Below are 18,509 nucleotides of genomic sequence, written 5' to 3' on the forward strand. Positions count from 1 at the left end.
TTAAAAAAAAAAATTGAAACTTCAATTGAAAAAAGGACACATAGAAGTAATTCCACCGAGGAATAGAATTTTTAAAAAATTACTTACAGTTGATATCAATTGGATTCATATTTATTTCAATTCTATAATTCGAATTTTTGAATTTTTTAGGCTAAAATTTATTCAACATATTACGTTTAACTTCTAATTCATATCAACTGTAATTACTTCTACGTCGCCCTTTTCTCAATTAAAGTTTCAAATTTTTTTTTATTAATTAATTAAATTTTGATACGCTTATGACAATTGAAAGTAATTGAAAATTTTAAAAAATTGGGGGACACTGTCTGAGTATGGCTTTAAACACAGAAGGTCTGTTAAATTTATACAAATTTTCTGTCAAAATAACAGATATTGTGTTCAATTATTAAACATAGAATTTGTGTTAAAGATTAACACATACGCAATGTGTTGAATTAACACAAAAATTTGTGTAGACCCTTTGCAGCACACAATTAGTGTTTAATAGAGCACAAAATTTTTAACTGTGTAATTTTAAAATAAAAAAATATTATGATTGATAGGTGAATTTATGTATTTATATACAATTTCATTCCTAATTGATCAAAGCATTGATTGAATTAAATTTAACAGGGAATCCGAAGTAATTTAATAAAAAACATATTCATTAAAATTGCAAATGAATTTCTATGAAATTTTTGTTTTAATTCATTGAAAATTAAAGTCAGAGAATGAATAATTTTTTGTTAATTCAACAAAGCATTCAATGTTAAAAAGAAATGTTTTATAATAGCAATTGATTTAAAATCAGTGATTAATCCCATAAAGATAGTGAACGCGTAATGGAAGTTCGAAATAATTGAAGTTAGTTCATATATGATCGACACGAATTCATATATAGTAGATAATACGAACGCAAAGGTACTTACCATGATGATGCCCTCCTAAATTCTTGACTACTGCAGATTGAACTGAACGGAATAACCCGAAAAGGCTGAGGTAGAAGCGAGAAGACAGATATATACTGATGCAAACTTTGCCATCAGCGCATTTCAGTCTCACTTACTACATTCTATATAGTATCCAAGGTATCCTAGCTTCTGTAGATTTAAACCGTCGGAATGGTCCTCAGGGAAACTCTCAGACACGAGCAACGAGAGCTTTGATTTTGAGATAACTCGAAAATTCTATCCTCAATTCAAACTTTACCGCATCTAAACAAAAAAATTATCATCCATTTAACTTTAATTAAACATTTAATTAAAATATTACTATTAAGATGTCAAATATATTCATAGCTGAAACCAGGGCAAAACGAGATAACAGTTTTTTTGCAACTCATGGTAAGAAAGCACGTCTCTGAATAGTTAAAAATGACACTACAAAGAATAAATATCGCAAAGAATGTCCACATTGTTCGTGAAAAATATGACAAACGTACACTTTTTACATATATATATATACATATATATATATATATATATATATATATATATATATATATATATATATATATATATATATATATATATATATATATATATTAGGGTGTGTCAAAAAAAATGATTTTTTTTTCTTTAGGTCTCATAGTCTCAAAAGTTTCTTTGGGACTTAAAAAAATCCTCCTAAAAAATCAGCTCAATATCTCGAAAATTAAGCTGGCGGTTTACAAATTCATTTTCCCATTTGAAATACACGTAAAAAAATTATTTTTCAGTTTTTCGAGGAAAAATCAATGAAAAAAATTTTTTTCCGATTTTGACTCTCTTTTCCTCATAGGAAATCTAATTCCTTACAAAAATGTCCCTGATAGTCATGCTCGTAACTACAATACAAAAAAAGTTACAAGCCTCCAAAGTTCGAAAAAAAAAAGATTTTTTTTTACTTATAATTGTTGTTTTTACGTTATCGTTAATTGTTACTATTATTATTTAACAATCTTTTGCATCGGAAATAATACTCGTGTGTTGGCAACACTCGCCTAACAGCTCGTGAACCAATCACACTCGTTGTTGAAAGCACCTTCCACTCAATGCGTTAATATACTATTTTAGTAAGTGTCCGGGACAAAATGAAACAAATGAGGAAAATTTTTTTATTTTACAATCGTGGTCCATTTTACCTCAAATTCACCTTTTCTCGATTCTCAATGAAATAATTCAGGTTAAATGATGTCTCATTTAATTCCGGAATCCCTTATATAAATTTTCAAACGAAAACAAAGCGATTGAATATTCGTTTGTCATAAACAAATATTTACGTACGTTGATTTCAAACAGTGACTTTAAACAAATATTCTAATTAATGTTAGGATTAAATGCCGTCATATATACATAGATAATACGGTGCATCCTATAGGGGAGAATCAGATGAGACAATCGATAATTCATATGATTCACGTTTATAAATGCAATTTATACAGTTATATAATGACAAATAGAAAACATAAATGCATTGAGATCCACGTTTTGGTATGCTTATATATTTAATATCAATCGTATTTAAATGATGTAATATTTACATAAAATAAATTTCAATAGCTTTGCATTGCCACGCAGTTGAATGTAGAATGTGGGATAAAAAAATGTAGGGAAAAAAAAATTATGAAAAATATTTTGTATAAAGAAAAAACGAAAAAGGCTTTAGAAATTTTTTAGTATCAAAAACACAGCGGCCAAAACTTGGACGTCATTCAGCATTACTTTTTCTTTTAAATTTGAATAACGCAGCACTAATTAACATCTCTAGTTATTCAAACTACTGGTGGATACGATAAGCTTGAAGCAAATAATATCCAACCGAGCTACATGTTCCCAATTAGAGCTTTTACTTTGCCCTTCACTTACACGCTTTTTCACCCTCTTCATACATTAACCTACTCGAAAATTCACATCGTACACTGAATTTGAATTCACATTCCAACAGACAATCCTTGTATTTATCTCTTTTTAAATTACTATATTCACTTTTTATCTTTTTCCTCCTTGTAATTCGACGTATTACATATATTTAGCAGAGAGTATATTAATTATGAAACAGACTGGGATTTTATGTTACGGAATCGAACATTATTATTAAATGTTTTATTAAACAATGGAATTATTCTTTTTTGGTAACTCGGGCATGCAGCGTAATCAAATCAGAGAAATACAGTTTTTATAGTACACGGAAAAAACAGGATATTAAAAATTAATAAATAATACTAACAAGTAGAATCTGTTATCAACAATTAGTACTATTCTGTACTTAATGCAAAGTAGTTTACTAATTTTTGTAGATTCCTAAAAACTACTATCAATTATTTCAAAAAGTAAGTAAATATTATTACTTTTAGGTATGAAAATACGTGACTTGTTAGTGAAAATTAATTAAATTATGGCATACATCTATTAAAAAGTAATGATTGGTCAAATTAAGAATTGCTATCTTAGATACTGATTTTCCAGCCGAAAATTGCAAAAGTTACTAACTTTTATTTTATAAATTCGATATCACTGATCAATTATTAGCTTAAAATATCATTTATTCATCAATATAAATGAATTTACAATATACATAAATCGAATAAGTGGTAAATAATAAAATGAAAAATTAGTATACTAGATACTGATTTTTTGCTCATAGAAATACCGAAAACTTTTAACTCTATTTTATAAATTCTATCCCATTGACTAATAATTAATATAAAATGTTTTTTATTCGTTATTATAAATTAATTTATTAAATAAATAAATCGAATAAGTGGTAAATTTTTTTAATTTTTCTATGTTTATTTGAATAGTAATAAATAACTGTAGATACCAAATTATCGATTCTTTGTCATATTAATTTTAATATACGAAATTACAAATTTTGCTCTTCTATGTATATCAAATTTTAATATAAATAATAGCCATTTTGTTATAGATAATACACAGGGCAATTTTATTTATACCCCTTGGATTCCTTAAAATAGCGAAGCCCCAGAATGAAAACTATAGAAAATCTAGACCAAGGGCTTGGCAATTGAAGAAAAAATTATTTTTCTTTACTTATATGTGCTAGCGTTATTTCAGAAGATTTCTCTGAATATCCCAGAGGAATCCCATACATGGTTTTTCTCTGAATATCCCGTGTATGGGATTTCTCTGAATATCTATTAAATTCTATATCTCTAATAACTATTAAAATTTTGAGCATCACTTATTTCCGTGTATACTAGAACAAAATAAATATAAATAAGTAAAATCGATTCGTTAAAGTAGGGGAGACCTCTCAAAAACTTGGAAAAAAAAAATATTTTTTATAGCAAAATTATGAGGGATGCTTGAGATATTTTTCTGTGCAAATAATAATGAAAAATTATATGAAAATATTAAGAAATTATTCACTATTTATTTTTTTTTTGTAGTCAGGGTCTAGTCATAGGGTAAAAAAAGCCACCCAAAATTATTAGAGCTGACGGTGGTTAAAAAAAAAAAGCTAAATCTGAAGTAATTTCAGAAGCCTCAATTGGCTAAATCAAGAGTAGCAGGAATTTGTGGCTTAAATTCCTTAGGCTCCTTTTTAGAAAGATGATAAAATTGAGTTAGAGCGAGAAATCGCAGTGAAGACGAGTTCGTTTACTCTCGTATTTTCGAGTATATTATTTGTATATTTCCATCGGGGTTTTGAACCACTTAAAGTCGGCTTGCGTTAAAATTAATTAAATTTTCAAATTAGAAAACACAATCACAGATGTAGTTTCGAACTGATTAGAATAAGTGATACACGAAAAAAAATTATAGAAACGGTTCCCATAATTTTATTAAAATTTTTCCTATCCCAACATAGGAATAATTACCATAAATTATGGGAGTAATTCCTGCAATTATAGGAATGTTTCCCATAATTGTAGGAACAGTTCCTATAATTATAGGAATGCTACCCACAACATTATAAGAATGGTTCCTATAATTATAGGAATGGTTTCTATAATAGTATGGGAAATATTCCCAAAAAATTAATTTAAAGAAAAGTGTGGTCATCATTTCTACAATACACAGAAATATTATTAAATATAAAAACAACAATTTAAACATTAAAAAAAATTCGTATTTGGCAAAAACATTAAAATTTTTAACAAAATTTTTTTTTTCAACAAATCTAGCGTCGAAGAAGCTTCATTTGAATCTCTCCATATCATGAGGGAAATTTCTACACTTTTTTGCAAAAAAAAATTCTTATGACATTATGGGAACGATTCTCATATATTATGGAAACTATCCCTATAATAGTATGGGTACAATTTCTATACCATCATAGGAACTATTCCCATAATGCATAGCAAAAGTTCCCATAATTTTCTTTCGGTGTACTGAAAACCGTCTAAAATTTATTACTTTTCATTTATTTTTAATAAAAATTATGAATTTAATGCTCAACTTAAAACGCCGGTTGTCGAAAAAATTATGTAAATACCGTAGCCCTGCATGTATGAAAAATTAATATAATATTTCATTTCAAAATAGTATATCTCTTTGCTGTAAAATTAACAATTCCATTTCTATTTCAATTAAACATAAATGTTACGATTATTGTTTTGACTTGATAATATTTTATTTCATAATGATATGTACATACTTATAAATGTATATACATAAAGCTTTGATGTGAAATTGGAAATTCCCGCTTTGTTTAATTTTAAGTTTTAATAAACTACATTTTTAGTTATTATTGTCCTACAATTTATATGAATACTAAATATTACATTGAAATGAGAACAAAATGATAACTCAACAATATCAGAATTACTCGCAATAAAAAAAAAACTGTACAACAGAATTCAGGAAATGAAACTCACAATATTAAAAAAAAAATAATAATATATAAACATTGTGTATGCAACTGAATATTGTTCTGAGACGCGTACTCACCCAGCAATTTCGCGGTGTTTACTCGCGTCTACAATTTTCCTCTTTGTCCTGAATAAAATTCCAAAATGATTGCTTCTCTCAAAAGGCTATTTATTAAAAACTTTCAAAAAAACTGTACAATAGACAATTTTAAAAAAATAATTCATCCAAATATCGCCGAATATTTTTTATAAAAAATAAATCAAAGTATACAATTTAAAGAAACAAATCAACGTTATTTACATGAAAAAAAAACCTCTTTTGATATCAAAGCCTTCTCTTTCATTCGCGAATCTTTATTAGACATTTTCTACTTTTTATCTTTTTTAAAATACAACTAGCTTATTTCGAAGCTAGATATAAAACGAAATCGGAACTATAGATCAGTATAAAGGTAGAAAAATATACGGGGGCTCGACGTGGCATTCTCGCAACCACAATAGGATCGTTTGAGGATTTTACGACAGTAGAAAGAACCAAAAGAGAGGATGGGAAAGCAAAAAAAAAGATGCTTCGTTTCCCATTACACGTTTTTTTTTTTTTTTTTAATTTTATTTTATTATTTTATTTTATTTTTTTTTTATCTTCTTTTACTCTATGGACCACGAGAAGAGGTAGAGAAAACAGAAGTGGGTACGGGCAACAAACGAAGTCCCCGTACCACTGCTACTGAAAGCTCATCTACCCTCTTTCCAACGATTCTGCTACCACCTCTTCAAGGTCTTTGGACAATTCTCATTTACGGAAGCACCCGTATACCACCTAAATACACTGAAAATAGGTTTTTTTTTATTTAAAAAGTACCAACAAAAAAAATTTTGTAAAATAAAATAAAAATGAATTTATTTTACTTTATAATTATAAACTATTTTATTTATTTTTATTTTTAAAGTTTACGATGATTATGACACTTGTATTTGTAATTGTATTAACATCCCGAGAGCACTGGCAAGCTTGTTGGTTCTGCTTGACGAACAAACACAAGCGATCCCAATCGTGCGACGAGGCATGACGATCGGAGTCTCAAGCAAAGCTCACACAGCAACGAAACAGGCCAACTAACGAGCCGCGAGGAGTACCAATTTAGTTGAGACTCACGCGACAAGGGACTAAACTTCTACTAAATAAATTTATATATACAGTTATATGTACATACACGACACATATATATATAGAAGTATGTATATCCATGTATTTTCGCCTGTGCCAATAAAATGAAAAATATTCATAAGTAAATAAAATATTAACACGAGTAATTTAATTGGATGGGTGTAAATAAAATCATGAGATAAAAATAAATATTTTTATTCAACGCAGGCCTGATTTGCGCGCTTTATGACGTCTGCGTTGCGAAACGGCTGTTTATCGACCGGTGCAAAGAAGTTGAGTAAAATCAAAATAGATGTCCTCGACTTTCATCGGCGTTGTGAAAAGTGAGTGTTGAAATGACATTTCACCACGCGTCTCAAGATTTTTAACTGAGCTCCATCTATTAAACATCGTAAGAACTCGTTGAACGACTAAAAGTTTTTTGTCAACATCTATGTTGAACGGCTAAGTACATCAAATATGGTTACTTCAATTCATCATATGGGAAGTGGGTTATACCGCGTGGTTGTGTTGTATTTATTTTGTTAATAAATATTGAAGTTAGTAATTAAAACATCCGAGTAAATTTTAAATCAATTAAATATGAATTCTGAATTTTAAAGCCGATGGTTTGTTGTAATTTTGTGGGTGCACTGTGTCGCTAAACAGCCACAGACTTCGCTTCGCAGATTGTCATTAATCGCGTAAATCAGGCAATTGTTGAATAAAATATAATGCATAGTAGGCCTTCGGCCCATGTACGGAACCCTACGACTTGTGCTGAAAGCATTGCCCTCGCCACATAAAGACTCTCTTAGTATCTTAACTATGCAATATACTATTAAAAGTTCATAAAATATTATAGTATTAGGAGAGAAGAATTTAAAACATGACGGACTATTCTCAAAAATTATAAAAAATATTTTTTTCCGGACATGATCCCTATTATATAAAAGACATGAAAAATATGAGAAGCCAAACTATTCATAACGTTATTGGCTAAGAGCTCAAAACAGCATAAAAATATACACAATTAACACAGTAATATACATTAAAATAAATATATGAAAAACGGTATGCGCGCGTTTGCCGAACATGTACGCTAGTGATCTCTCCCGAAAAAAAAAATTTAATTTCTTCATTTTCTTATATTTTTTGAGTGCCCAATTTTACCTCAGATACTTTTTTTTGCTTTTGAACTCCTACAAATTTAGTCACGAAAAAGCTATAGACGAAAATACTTTTTTTTTCTTTGTTTTTTACCAAATTTTGAGAGTGAGCTATTGTGCCCAACTCAAGGGCTCGTATTGCTCTGAAACATAAATTATGTCAAACATATTTCTCCATGGAAACTGTTTTTATAATTTTGTCTCCGTGTATAATTGAAATATATATTTTTTTTGTAAACTTCAATTTAAAATTTTAATTTCGACGTATGAGTATAAACGATGCATAATTGATAAATATATTAAATAATTAAGTGTAAAAAATAAAAAACAAGCATTTAAAAAATATTACGAAAAGTAAAATAAATTTAATATGACGTTGTAGGGACAAAGCGAATGAGAATGAGACGAAGAGCTTTCACGACGAATCTAATTAACAACTGGTGAAATCTGATTACAGTGGACACTGTGCCGTTGGCAACGACACTCTGTGCACGTGAGACTTTATGAGAAATGAGAGAACACGAAGGGACGTTAAATAGAAGGGGTTTGAGGTTTGTATATACACGTAAACCACAAAACTTATGGCTACCTCGAGCATACATAGAATGTGTCAAGAGTCGCTATAATTCCAAGTTATCGGTCTCCGTGGAACAAATACTACATATCTGCCACTATTCGTTATATTTATCATTTTTATATTTTTAACTATTTTTAGTCTTGTTTACAAAACTAATTTCAAATAACTATCTATTGTTCGTCAGCAGATTGCTGTATAAATGAAATAGATATCTAGAGTAAAGAGAAACAATAAAATGAAAAAAAAAAAGTGAAATAAAAATAAACGTTCGATTCGAAGGTATAATCGAATGGGTGGATGTGGGTTGATTACATTCTACCAAAGTAAATATATATGTACACACATATATAGGAGAACAATTTATCTGAGTTTCTAACTAATTTCGTAGACACGTTAGAGTAACTGGCTCGTCGAATAGTATGTTTAATGTTTACTTTAGTTTTTAAATTGAAAATTCGAAATAAAAGTCTTTTTTATATTCTATTTGTTATTTATAGAACATGAAAATATCATGTGTTTATTTACATTTTATATTTAAAGTTGACTACTTTATGTTATTAACTGATAAAATATTAATTTTAATAGCTAAACATTTTAACAAAATTAATTGTTTTCTTTTTTTTAATATTGATCTTCGTAATTATGCAATATTATAAATTTTGTATAACTTGAGGCGATTACTTACTCGAAAAAGTGATAAAAAATAAAATATAACAATTAATAATTTTATTTACTTCAATCAAACCGAGACTTGATAAGAATTTATTAATCACGTAATGGAATTGCCATTTATTAAAAATCTGAATTTTTTTTTTTTTACTAAAATTACATTTTGGGTATCAAATTAAAGCTGACTATTAATTAACTGTGATAATAATAAAACGGGTAGGTTTTATATAAATCACGACGGAAAAAAATTTACTGTTGCTGCAACAGGAAGCATCCATGTTGCAGCAACAGGAAAAAATCCTGTTGCAGCAATAGGATTAACATTGTTGTTGCGACTTAATAGTAAAATATAGTAACCCAGTAAAAAATGTTGTGTCATTGCGTCAAAAAATTTAGTATTAAAAATTTTCGTGTTAAATATTTAACACTTTTTAACTTCCCGCTGAGAAAATCGACGATTTTCAAAAAATTCGGGAAGTTATTGGTTTCACCCCGATTTTCAAAAACCGGGTTTTCATCATATGTTGACATTTGAAGGTGCTAGGATGCTATTCAGCTCTAGAACTCGATAAAAGCTTTCGATTGCCACCAAGAACGTCTCAATCAGATAATCCGTTCAATAGATATCGTCGACGAAAGAAACAGTAGAAAACGGTTTTTGGAGAAAGAAACAGTAGAAAACGGATACTGTGAGGACATGTGGTAAATATTTAAATTTTTCCCATGCGCATTGTAAAATATTCTACTCGGTAGCATGTAAATGAAGTGCTATTTCTACTGACCACATATTAAAAATTTAGTTACTGGCAGATGTCCTTACAGTACCAAACTTTATGGGTAATTTTTACTTAAAATTTCTCTGCGTGCAGTAATTTTCGGGGTATTTAAAATTTTTATAATTATTTTTATAAACTTAAGCTTCTATTTGGACTACCCGATGGTATTTTTTTCAAATATTAATAATTTCATAAATTTTCTTGCTACATTGTAACCAACAAATCTTTTTTGAACTTTCATCTCTCAGACAATGATCAGTATCATCTATTTTAATTCTTTACAACTTCAATATTTTCTGACAATACTTGCATCCAATACTTTTTGATTCTGTAATAAATGCAATGCACAATAATAATAATAATAATAATAACGCAACATAATTTGTTAGCATAACCACAAAATGTGTTGCTGTAATAGTAAATCCGTTTCGTTACAATAACTCAATCGTTTGCTATCGCGTCTTTTATTATGATGACAAAACTTTGTAAATGTCATATAAATAAGAATAATGGATTGTTCAAAGATTGTCATAACCCTCTAAAAATATGACTTTGATCGTGTGTACAATAAACAATTCTCTGGGCTTATAATTTAATGTCGAAATGACAGAAAGGATAGTGTATAGCGGAAGTGAATTTCACGATATACGCGTTACGATTGAGCGTAATATGCAAATGACAACAGAGAAACAGTGGGTAACAGTACGGAGGAGTGGTAGATTTACCCTGGAAATTACTGATGGAAATCTCGTTTAGTATCTACTTAATGAATAGATACCGTACAACGATTTCGTCCCGAGAAATTTCAAAATGATCCTACCCAGTGATAAAGCTCTTGATGAGCATGTGGTATAGTACAGTATACACCAGACACAAGTATAAGAGAAATGTTATGTGTAACACAACTGTCATGCATGTATTACACTGGATATGATACAGTATATACTGTAATAGCGATCTAGAGCTATGAAAATACCTCGTGCAACTAAATTGAAACTGAAATTCCCCGTTGAATTACTCGTCACCATACTACAGGCAATTACACACAATCTAAAATGTATAACCATCACCTAAATGATAAATCAAATAATGGATATAAAATATGATATGATTTAATTATTAATATTTGTTGTGTGAACGTGGATATGAAAATCTTGAGGAATCTACTGGGTTTGTATACTACACCCAGAAGAGTCAAATATTTCAAAAGCAGAATGCTCTTTTCAAATTCCACACGACATTCCGTATTCCCTAAAGCTTCCCTGCCTTTCTCTGACACAAATAACATCTACGCTAGGGAGATTAAATGTTTAAGCCTCTCAGTGGACTAGAATACTTTGTCCTTCTGTATGACACCCGTTACGATGTTTTATAATTTTTTTTTTAAATTAAATTAAAATTTTTGGAATTAGGGTAGAGGGCAAAATGGTCAAGTTACGAAAAATAAATAGTTTTATATTTTGAGTAGACTAAGTCATGTACACTGGAAAAATAGCGGTGTTAAAAATAGACTCAATTTTAACATCGGACGGTGTTAAAATACCGGTGTTAAACGGTTGAACAAAAAAAAGTCCACCTATAGAAATTAGAAAAAAAAATGTATTACATAAAAAAAAAATTCAATGAATATTGCAGTGAACTTTTCTGTTACGTCCGATTAATTTTTATCATTTTCAAAATAATTTTTTTTTATTCATATAATTTTATAACATACAATGAGCCACGCAAACATCAAAACATCTGTCAAGAAAAATCTTAGTGTGGAGAATAATGCGTGCGCCGACCATGGTGACAAATATGAAAGGGCAGATAAGAAAATTTTGGGCCCGAGGAACAAAGAAAAGTCTCACTCTCTTCTGGTTGCATTCATCAAGGTGCGAACAAGTTATTTTACAATGAAGAAAAAGAAAAAGAAAAGTGTTAGTATAAATTAAACTAGTATAAGTACTTAATTTGAAGTTTATCAAGTATTCACACAGGAATACAGGTATAACAAAATAATTAAAATATTAAATAAAAGTTTGAAATGTTCAGTTTAGTTATATCAGAATTAAAAAAAATTCAAATTCAAACATATGTAATATAAAATTAAAATTGTAAATATAATTTTTGAATTGTTTGATTACACGGAAAAAAAAATACTGTGTTTATCGCTCACCAACGGAGAGCGACAAGTGTATCGTGATTAGTTCTAAATTGTATTGCTACTACCACAATATATATATCGATATGAATGAAACACTAGATACTTATAATAATGATCCTACGGATTGTGCATATACTTAAATGTATAGTGATCGTCAGTTAACGTATCCATATCGTACCAAAACGGATCGTGATTATCGCGATCTACTTCTCAAGCGCCACCACTCATAACCAAATTATTAAACTTTATAATGCATATCTTGCAAATTATACAGTGTTTATTTATAAAATTATTAATTATTTAAAGCGCACACAACGACAATGAAAAAATACTAATTATATATCTAATGCAAGAATTTCTGTTTTTTATCGATTAATTTTTTAATTTATCTTTGAAACAAAAAAAAGACTGTAAAATTTACATCAATTAATTACGTATATTCTATTACTTTACATTTCTTGAAATTAAATAATAATTTTTTATTGCAGCAATTAGAATTATTAATATGTTATTATTAATGACAGCTAAAAATAAAATTGTAATGAAGCTAAAGTTGTAAATTTATCTATTTTAACCTCAAATTAGTTATAATAACTAAACGGATCGTTACTATAGCGAAACGATCTTATGATTTCGGGATCCGCCTGGATCGTGATAATCACGATCCGATAGACCAGCACTTTCCGTATACAATGGATACCCAACCGAGGAGAGTGAATATCACGATACCGTTGAGTGGTGAGCGCAATATTTTTTTCTCCGTGTAGAGTCGACAGCTAGCCACCTAATACTTTTATTATAAATTATGAAGAACTGATTTAAATAACGTACCGAAAAATTATATAACTGAAAATGATCTAGTACTTATCTCAAACAATATTATCAGAGAATAATCTCTCAATCTCAACAATTTTGTAATTAAGTTGACAACATAGTTAGAAATTAAAATTTAAATATCGCTTTATTAATTTAAAAATAAACCTATCCTCCTTAATAAAAGATCTCTGGGGTTCCCGGTCTATAGGCTTCGGCTTGGGCCAAATACCCACGAAACATTCATTTATGTCAATTTCTGACATAACATTTCATTATTATTTGAAGAAAAGAAAATAAATTTTTTATCGCCGTCAAAAATTTTTTTATTTATTTTCGCACGAATTAGGGTAGTTTCAAAAAAAAATTTTTTTTACTAAATTAAGTGTACATTTAAGTTAAATTATTATTACAAAATCGATAAAAAAAATTCTAAAAACAATTTTGAAAAAAAGTGTTGGGCATCTTAAATTGTTTAAAAATAATTGTACTTGAGAGAAAAATTAAAAAAATACTGAGGTTTAAATCTTATCGCGAAATGGCAACATTTATTTGAAAGTAAATAAGCTAAATATACTTCCATAAAAATTATTTATTTTATAATTTATAGAGAAAAAAAAAAAACTATAAAACCAGTAGCAAATATTTTATTAAATAATATCCCCAGTTTTCTTTGAAGAGCTTAGAAAGTAGCACTATATTTTGTATAACGTCACAAGCAGACGGAAATATAGCACCGAGGATCCTTGGTATAATTTACAAATATTTTTTCCACTTCAGCCCCATGATGCGTTTCCTTTTATAACTATTATTTAATATTTTATATCTTGAGCTTCCATTTTGTTTGAAGCAAATAAAAAATAAAAAATCAACAAACCGAATCTAAGCCGTAAACATCAAACATTTAATGACTCGATGTCTGACCTGTCACAGCCTTAGCTACTTGATAAAATAACTGAGTAAAAAAATAACAATAGATCGATATAATTTAATAAATATAATAGTTATAAATAACGGTAAAAACATCTTATACATTATCTCTCTTCCTGCGATCAACTTTCAAGCCCGAGTAAATTGAAATATGATACGTCTAAAAGAAAAATAATGTCAATGAGGACACGAACTATAAGGTAAAGCACTCTGTGTAACTATATCTTCATTGTGTATCACATTTATTGACGCATTTCCGTCAAGTGTTAATAAAATATTTTTCTAGCCATCAAATAATTAAAGTCTAATAAATTAACAGCTCGACTCGTTGCTTTTTTAGTGGCTCCGTAATGGAACACGTATGAAAAAACGTCCTAATTTTTTTTTATGGTTATAGTTAATTCACTGTTGTATACTCAATTGATTATTACGAAACAGCCGGAAGAAAAATTTCATTTTTATTAGGATTCATTTAAAGTAAAAGAAAAAGTTGGGAAAAATTTGTAGATCGAAATAACTAAAAAATGGTATATTATACACCAAGTAAGGAAAGTGGGACATTCTAACCCACGTGTATAATTGGCCGGTGGCAAATACGCGAGTTAGAACATCTTACTTTCTGTGGTGTGTACACGATTTTTCACCCGACCCGCACATGAAAATTTAAATTCATGCATCTGTTTGTGGAAAGAATGGCACATGCGTTAATTTTTATCATTTGTTTTCTCATACGAGAAGAGTACGACTTTCTTCCCGCTAAACAGGGCAGGAATATTTATTACTCTTGTTATTGTTATTTATTATTAAACTTTTGGTGCAGTTATGGTGAAAAAAGACTTCAATATATTTTTTTTTTTTTGAGACCTAATTAGTTTCTACGATTCTAGAATTTTATTCTATGAAAAATTTCGCCCAAAATTACATATAATTTAATTTTGATCAATTTTGGAATTATAAAGGATATATCTTTATATATATGAAGGACAGGCAAAACGGATCACCCCAAAAATTGTGTAAATTTTTTCTTAACCGTCATTTAGGACTCTTATCATCACACGGAAAAAAATTTTAGCTCTAAACCTACCAATTTTTATTATGCTGCCGACCAAACTTGACACAAGAAGTGAAGCATCCAAAAAAATATTATGCTTATACGAAAAATTATTATGCTGTATCACAATACTTACTAAGCGCGAGAAACTCATCGCTTTAATAACAATTACTTTCATACATTATAATAATTGTGATGCAGCATAATAATATTTTGGATTCTTCACTTCCTGTTTCGAGTTTGGTCGACAGCATAATAAAAATTGGTAGGTTTCGGGCCAACATTTTTCTCCGTGCATTATTGTACAATTTTGAGTGTCCCAAATTTTTTTTTTTTTAATTTTTTTATGAATTTTTGAATATTCTCAATGTATTATTGGCCATACCAGCTTGAAATTACCAGGACTTCTCGTTTTCCATAATTTGTTTCAATGTATGTCAAGTAAAAGTTTCCTTCACTTGATGATACAGTAATTCAACAATATTTCAAGCAGTAAATATTTAACCATGAAAACAAAAAGTAAAATATAGTTAATTCCTAAGAACTTTGAAAAATAACAAATGTGAAAATTATTACGGACATATTTGGATTGTGAGAATCAACTCACATTTGACGGCTTTAGAATTAAAAACTAGTAACTGAAATTAACAAACAACACAAAACTGTTAGACTCCGTTCTACAGTATTTAATTTAAAAGTTTATTTTTAATTTTATCTTTTCCTCATCGAACTTTCTGTTTTAATTCTATTTGTAAATAAATCCTCTATTTTCCTCAATAAATTTATAAAACAAATCTATTACAAATTAATGATAAAATAAATATATAAATTTCCTGTTATGACTATAAAAAATTTATATTTAGTATTATTTATTGACATCATAACGTTAATGTTGACTCATTACTTTTTGTGTCCGAGATTAATAAAGTTTTTGTAAACTATAACCTTAAGATAAATAATTATTATCAAATATATGTCGCAATGAACGATATCATTTAAAATAAATATGTTCATATATATTTTCCACACTCGGTACTTTACTTTCGCGTAGTCAAAATGAAACTGTTCTGTTTATTTATATTTTCCGTCGTTATAACGATAAGCAAAACACAAAGTCTCGATTGGACTGACAGCGAACCCGGTAAAAAAAACTCATTTATTTTTTATTTATTTATTTACTTTAATTTAATAAATAAAATAAATTTTTTTTAGATCAACCTACATTTGAAACACCTCCAGGCTACAAGTAAGCATGAAAAAAAAAATTCCACTAAAAGTTTATCTTTGGAATGTCAAAGATAATTTAACAAATGTTTAAAAAATTTTTAGTTCCTGGGGCACTAATTTATACAAAGCTTACAATGTTGCGAAGAATTGGAACTATGCACAACAGACATGCCAAGAAGATAACGGAAATTTGGCTGTTATAAATTCAGCTGAAGAAGCTCAATTCGTTCGTCAGCTACTGATCGACAACGTTCCAATCATCAGATCTACTTATCCTGGCGGCTGGGTGGGATTCAGAGATTTTGATGGCAACGCTAATTGGCAAACACTTACTAGACAAAATTTAGACGAAGCTGGCTACAATAAGTGGTGGAGAAATGGCGATAAAGATGAAAAAGACAAATGTGGAGCTATCAAAACTTGCGGAAGATTTTCAGCTGTTTCTTGTGATGAATCACTTGCTTTTATTTGTGAAATTGAACCATTACTAACAAACATTCATGTGGAATGATAACAACCAGTGTAATTTTTTAAAAAATTAAAAATAAAACCAATTACTATTTCAAATTTCAAATTTCTTATCGTCTTCATATGTCAAAATTTGTTAATATATTTTACAATAATTTCATTAGCTTTGGCAGAACTCCAATGATACATAAGTTGACTTAAACCTGAAGCGGGAAAATTTTTTGATATTCAATTTATATAGCAGCCAAAAAATGTCACAATATCTGAGTCAGCTTATGCTGCTGGCTATTTCCCGCCTATTTTAGATGTATCTCAGCGCTCTTATTTGTATGCGCAGTGTACGAATGCAATAAAAGATGCAGATACTGCAGTAAGAGAAATTTATAAAAAATGATACTACAGAAATTTGAAAAAAAAGATGTAAGTGATAAAAAATATTTAAATTGAACAAATTGAACTAGGTAGTTTTCGGAATAGTAAGTGTGATAAGTCAACGAAACAGCGGCAAGTGACAAGTGAACGTTATTTCTGGTGGTTGCAGATGCGAAGTACCATGAGGCTTGTGGTTTTGCAAGCGACCAAACCGCACATGAGCGAGAAAAAGAGAGAGAGGGTTGAGAAAGTATGAAGAGAAGCCAACCAGTTTTACGTATACACATATGTCTAACCCAGTTATAAACATTAGCTTTTATAATTATTATTATTATTGTTATTATTATTATTATTACTACACTTGCTAATTAATTATATTTTAAATTACTATTTAATTAACTTGCAGATATAAATGAAATGTGTGCAGCATTTAAAAAAAAAAATCACATTGCATTTGAAAATTTAATGTAATGAAAAAAAATTTTTCTTATGATGTCACTTTTACACGGAAAAAAATAATCGGTAGCCGCTACCAATTTCAATTTCTATAGAAATATTTTTTAAAAAGAAGTTAATTGTTTGAAATCCGTAAATTAATAATTAAAAATTTCTATTTAACGATAATACACATATAAATAAATATTAATTTAATCAGTGAAATTTTAAAAAAATTTTATATACAGTGTACACGGAGAGAAAAATATCGCCAGATTAAGTATACGTATCGCTATTCTGGCTATAGGCTGTATAGTCATCTTACTTAACGATACGCCGTATAGCCAATTCAGCTATACAGAGTATCCTCACAGTGGATCGTCAAAATGACGATCCGTATCCTTATTTTAGGCATTTTATGAATCGCTGACAAGACTATTGCGCAAACTCTGTATTTAGGCATCCGACAACTGAGAACGACGATACGTATAGCCAATTTAGCTATACGGATCCTCACGCTGGCGATACAGATACCTATATCAACGAAACTACATATCGTTACAAAGGCTATTCGTCGTATTGTTAATTTAAATAAACGAATACTTAACCTAACCCAAATACGTATCTTTATTTTAAAGATACTATAGATTATTGAATTAATATGAGAGTATTCCTAAATTAGGTATACGAATCGTTATTCTGACGATACGTCATTTGAGGATACATTGGATAGTCATTTTGGCGATATTTTTCTCTCCGTATAAAAAAAAACTGGAGTAATTCAAGGCGGTGTAGGTGTTAAAATTTTCGGTGTTAAATTTAAACACCGAAAGCGGTGTTAAAATGTTTTTCAGTGTTGAAAATATTTTTACTTACTCGATCACTACACTTAATTAGTGTTTTTATTAATTAAT

The 18,509-nt window shown here is 28.9% G+C and overlaps 2 protein-coding genes across 2 annotated transcripts in view; one reads left to right on the plus strand and one right to left on the minus strand.

The window, feature by feature from the left end:
* The window catches only part of LOC130677794 (uncharacterized), a 211,547-nt gene that overhangs the window by 148,209 nt on the left and 44,829 nt on the right, over positions 1 to 18,509 (minus strand). Inside the window, exon 2 of the mRNA XM_057484661.1 lies at positions 930 to 1,214. The gene's annotated coding sequence lies outside the window, so the exon portion shown is untranslated. The remainder of the gene's footprint in view (positions 1 to 929; positions 1,215 to 18,509) is intronic.
* Positions 16,109 to 16,893, plus strand: LOC130677797 (snaclec coagulation factor X-activating enzyme light chain 1-like). Its single transcript, XM_057484663.1, has 3 exons — positions 16,109 to 16,234; positions 16,306 to 16,339; positions 16,423 to 16,893. The coding sequence occupies exons 1-3, from the start codon at positions 16,150 to 16,152 to the stop codon at positions 16,829 to 16,831; spliced, it is 528 nt and encodes a 175-aa protein (XP_057340646.1). The 5' UTR covers positions 16,109 to 16,149; the 3' UTR covers positions 16,832 to 16,893.

Source organism: Microplitis mediator, chromosome 11, assembly GCF_029852145.1.
Source record: "Microplitis mediator isolate UGA2020A chromosome 11, iyMicMedi2.1, whole genome shotgun sequence".
Lineage (NCBI taxonomy): Eukaryota > Metazoa > Arthropoda > Insecta > Hymenoptera > Braconidae > Microplitis > Microplitis mediator.

What these genes read in the sequence shown, in the direction of transcription:
- LOC130677797 (XM_057484663.1), top strand. Translation starts at nt 16,150, where the DNA reads ATGAAACTGTTCTGTTTATTTATATTTTCCGTCGTTATAACGATAAGC. An exon ending in TTGGACTGACAGCGAACCCG is followed by an intron (nt 16,235 to 16,305) that starts GTAAAAAAAACT and finishes AATTTTTTTTAG; the next exon opens with ATCAACCTACATTTGAAACA. An exon ending in GAAACACCTCCAGGCTACAA is followed by an intron (nt 16,340 to 16,422) that starts GTAAGCATGAAA and finishes AAAAATTTTTAG; the next exon opens with TTCCTGGGGCACTAATTTAT.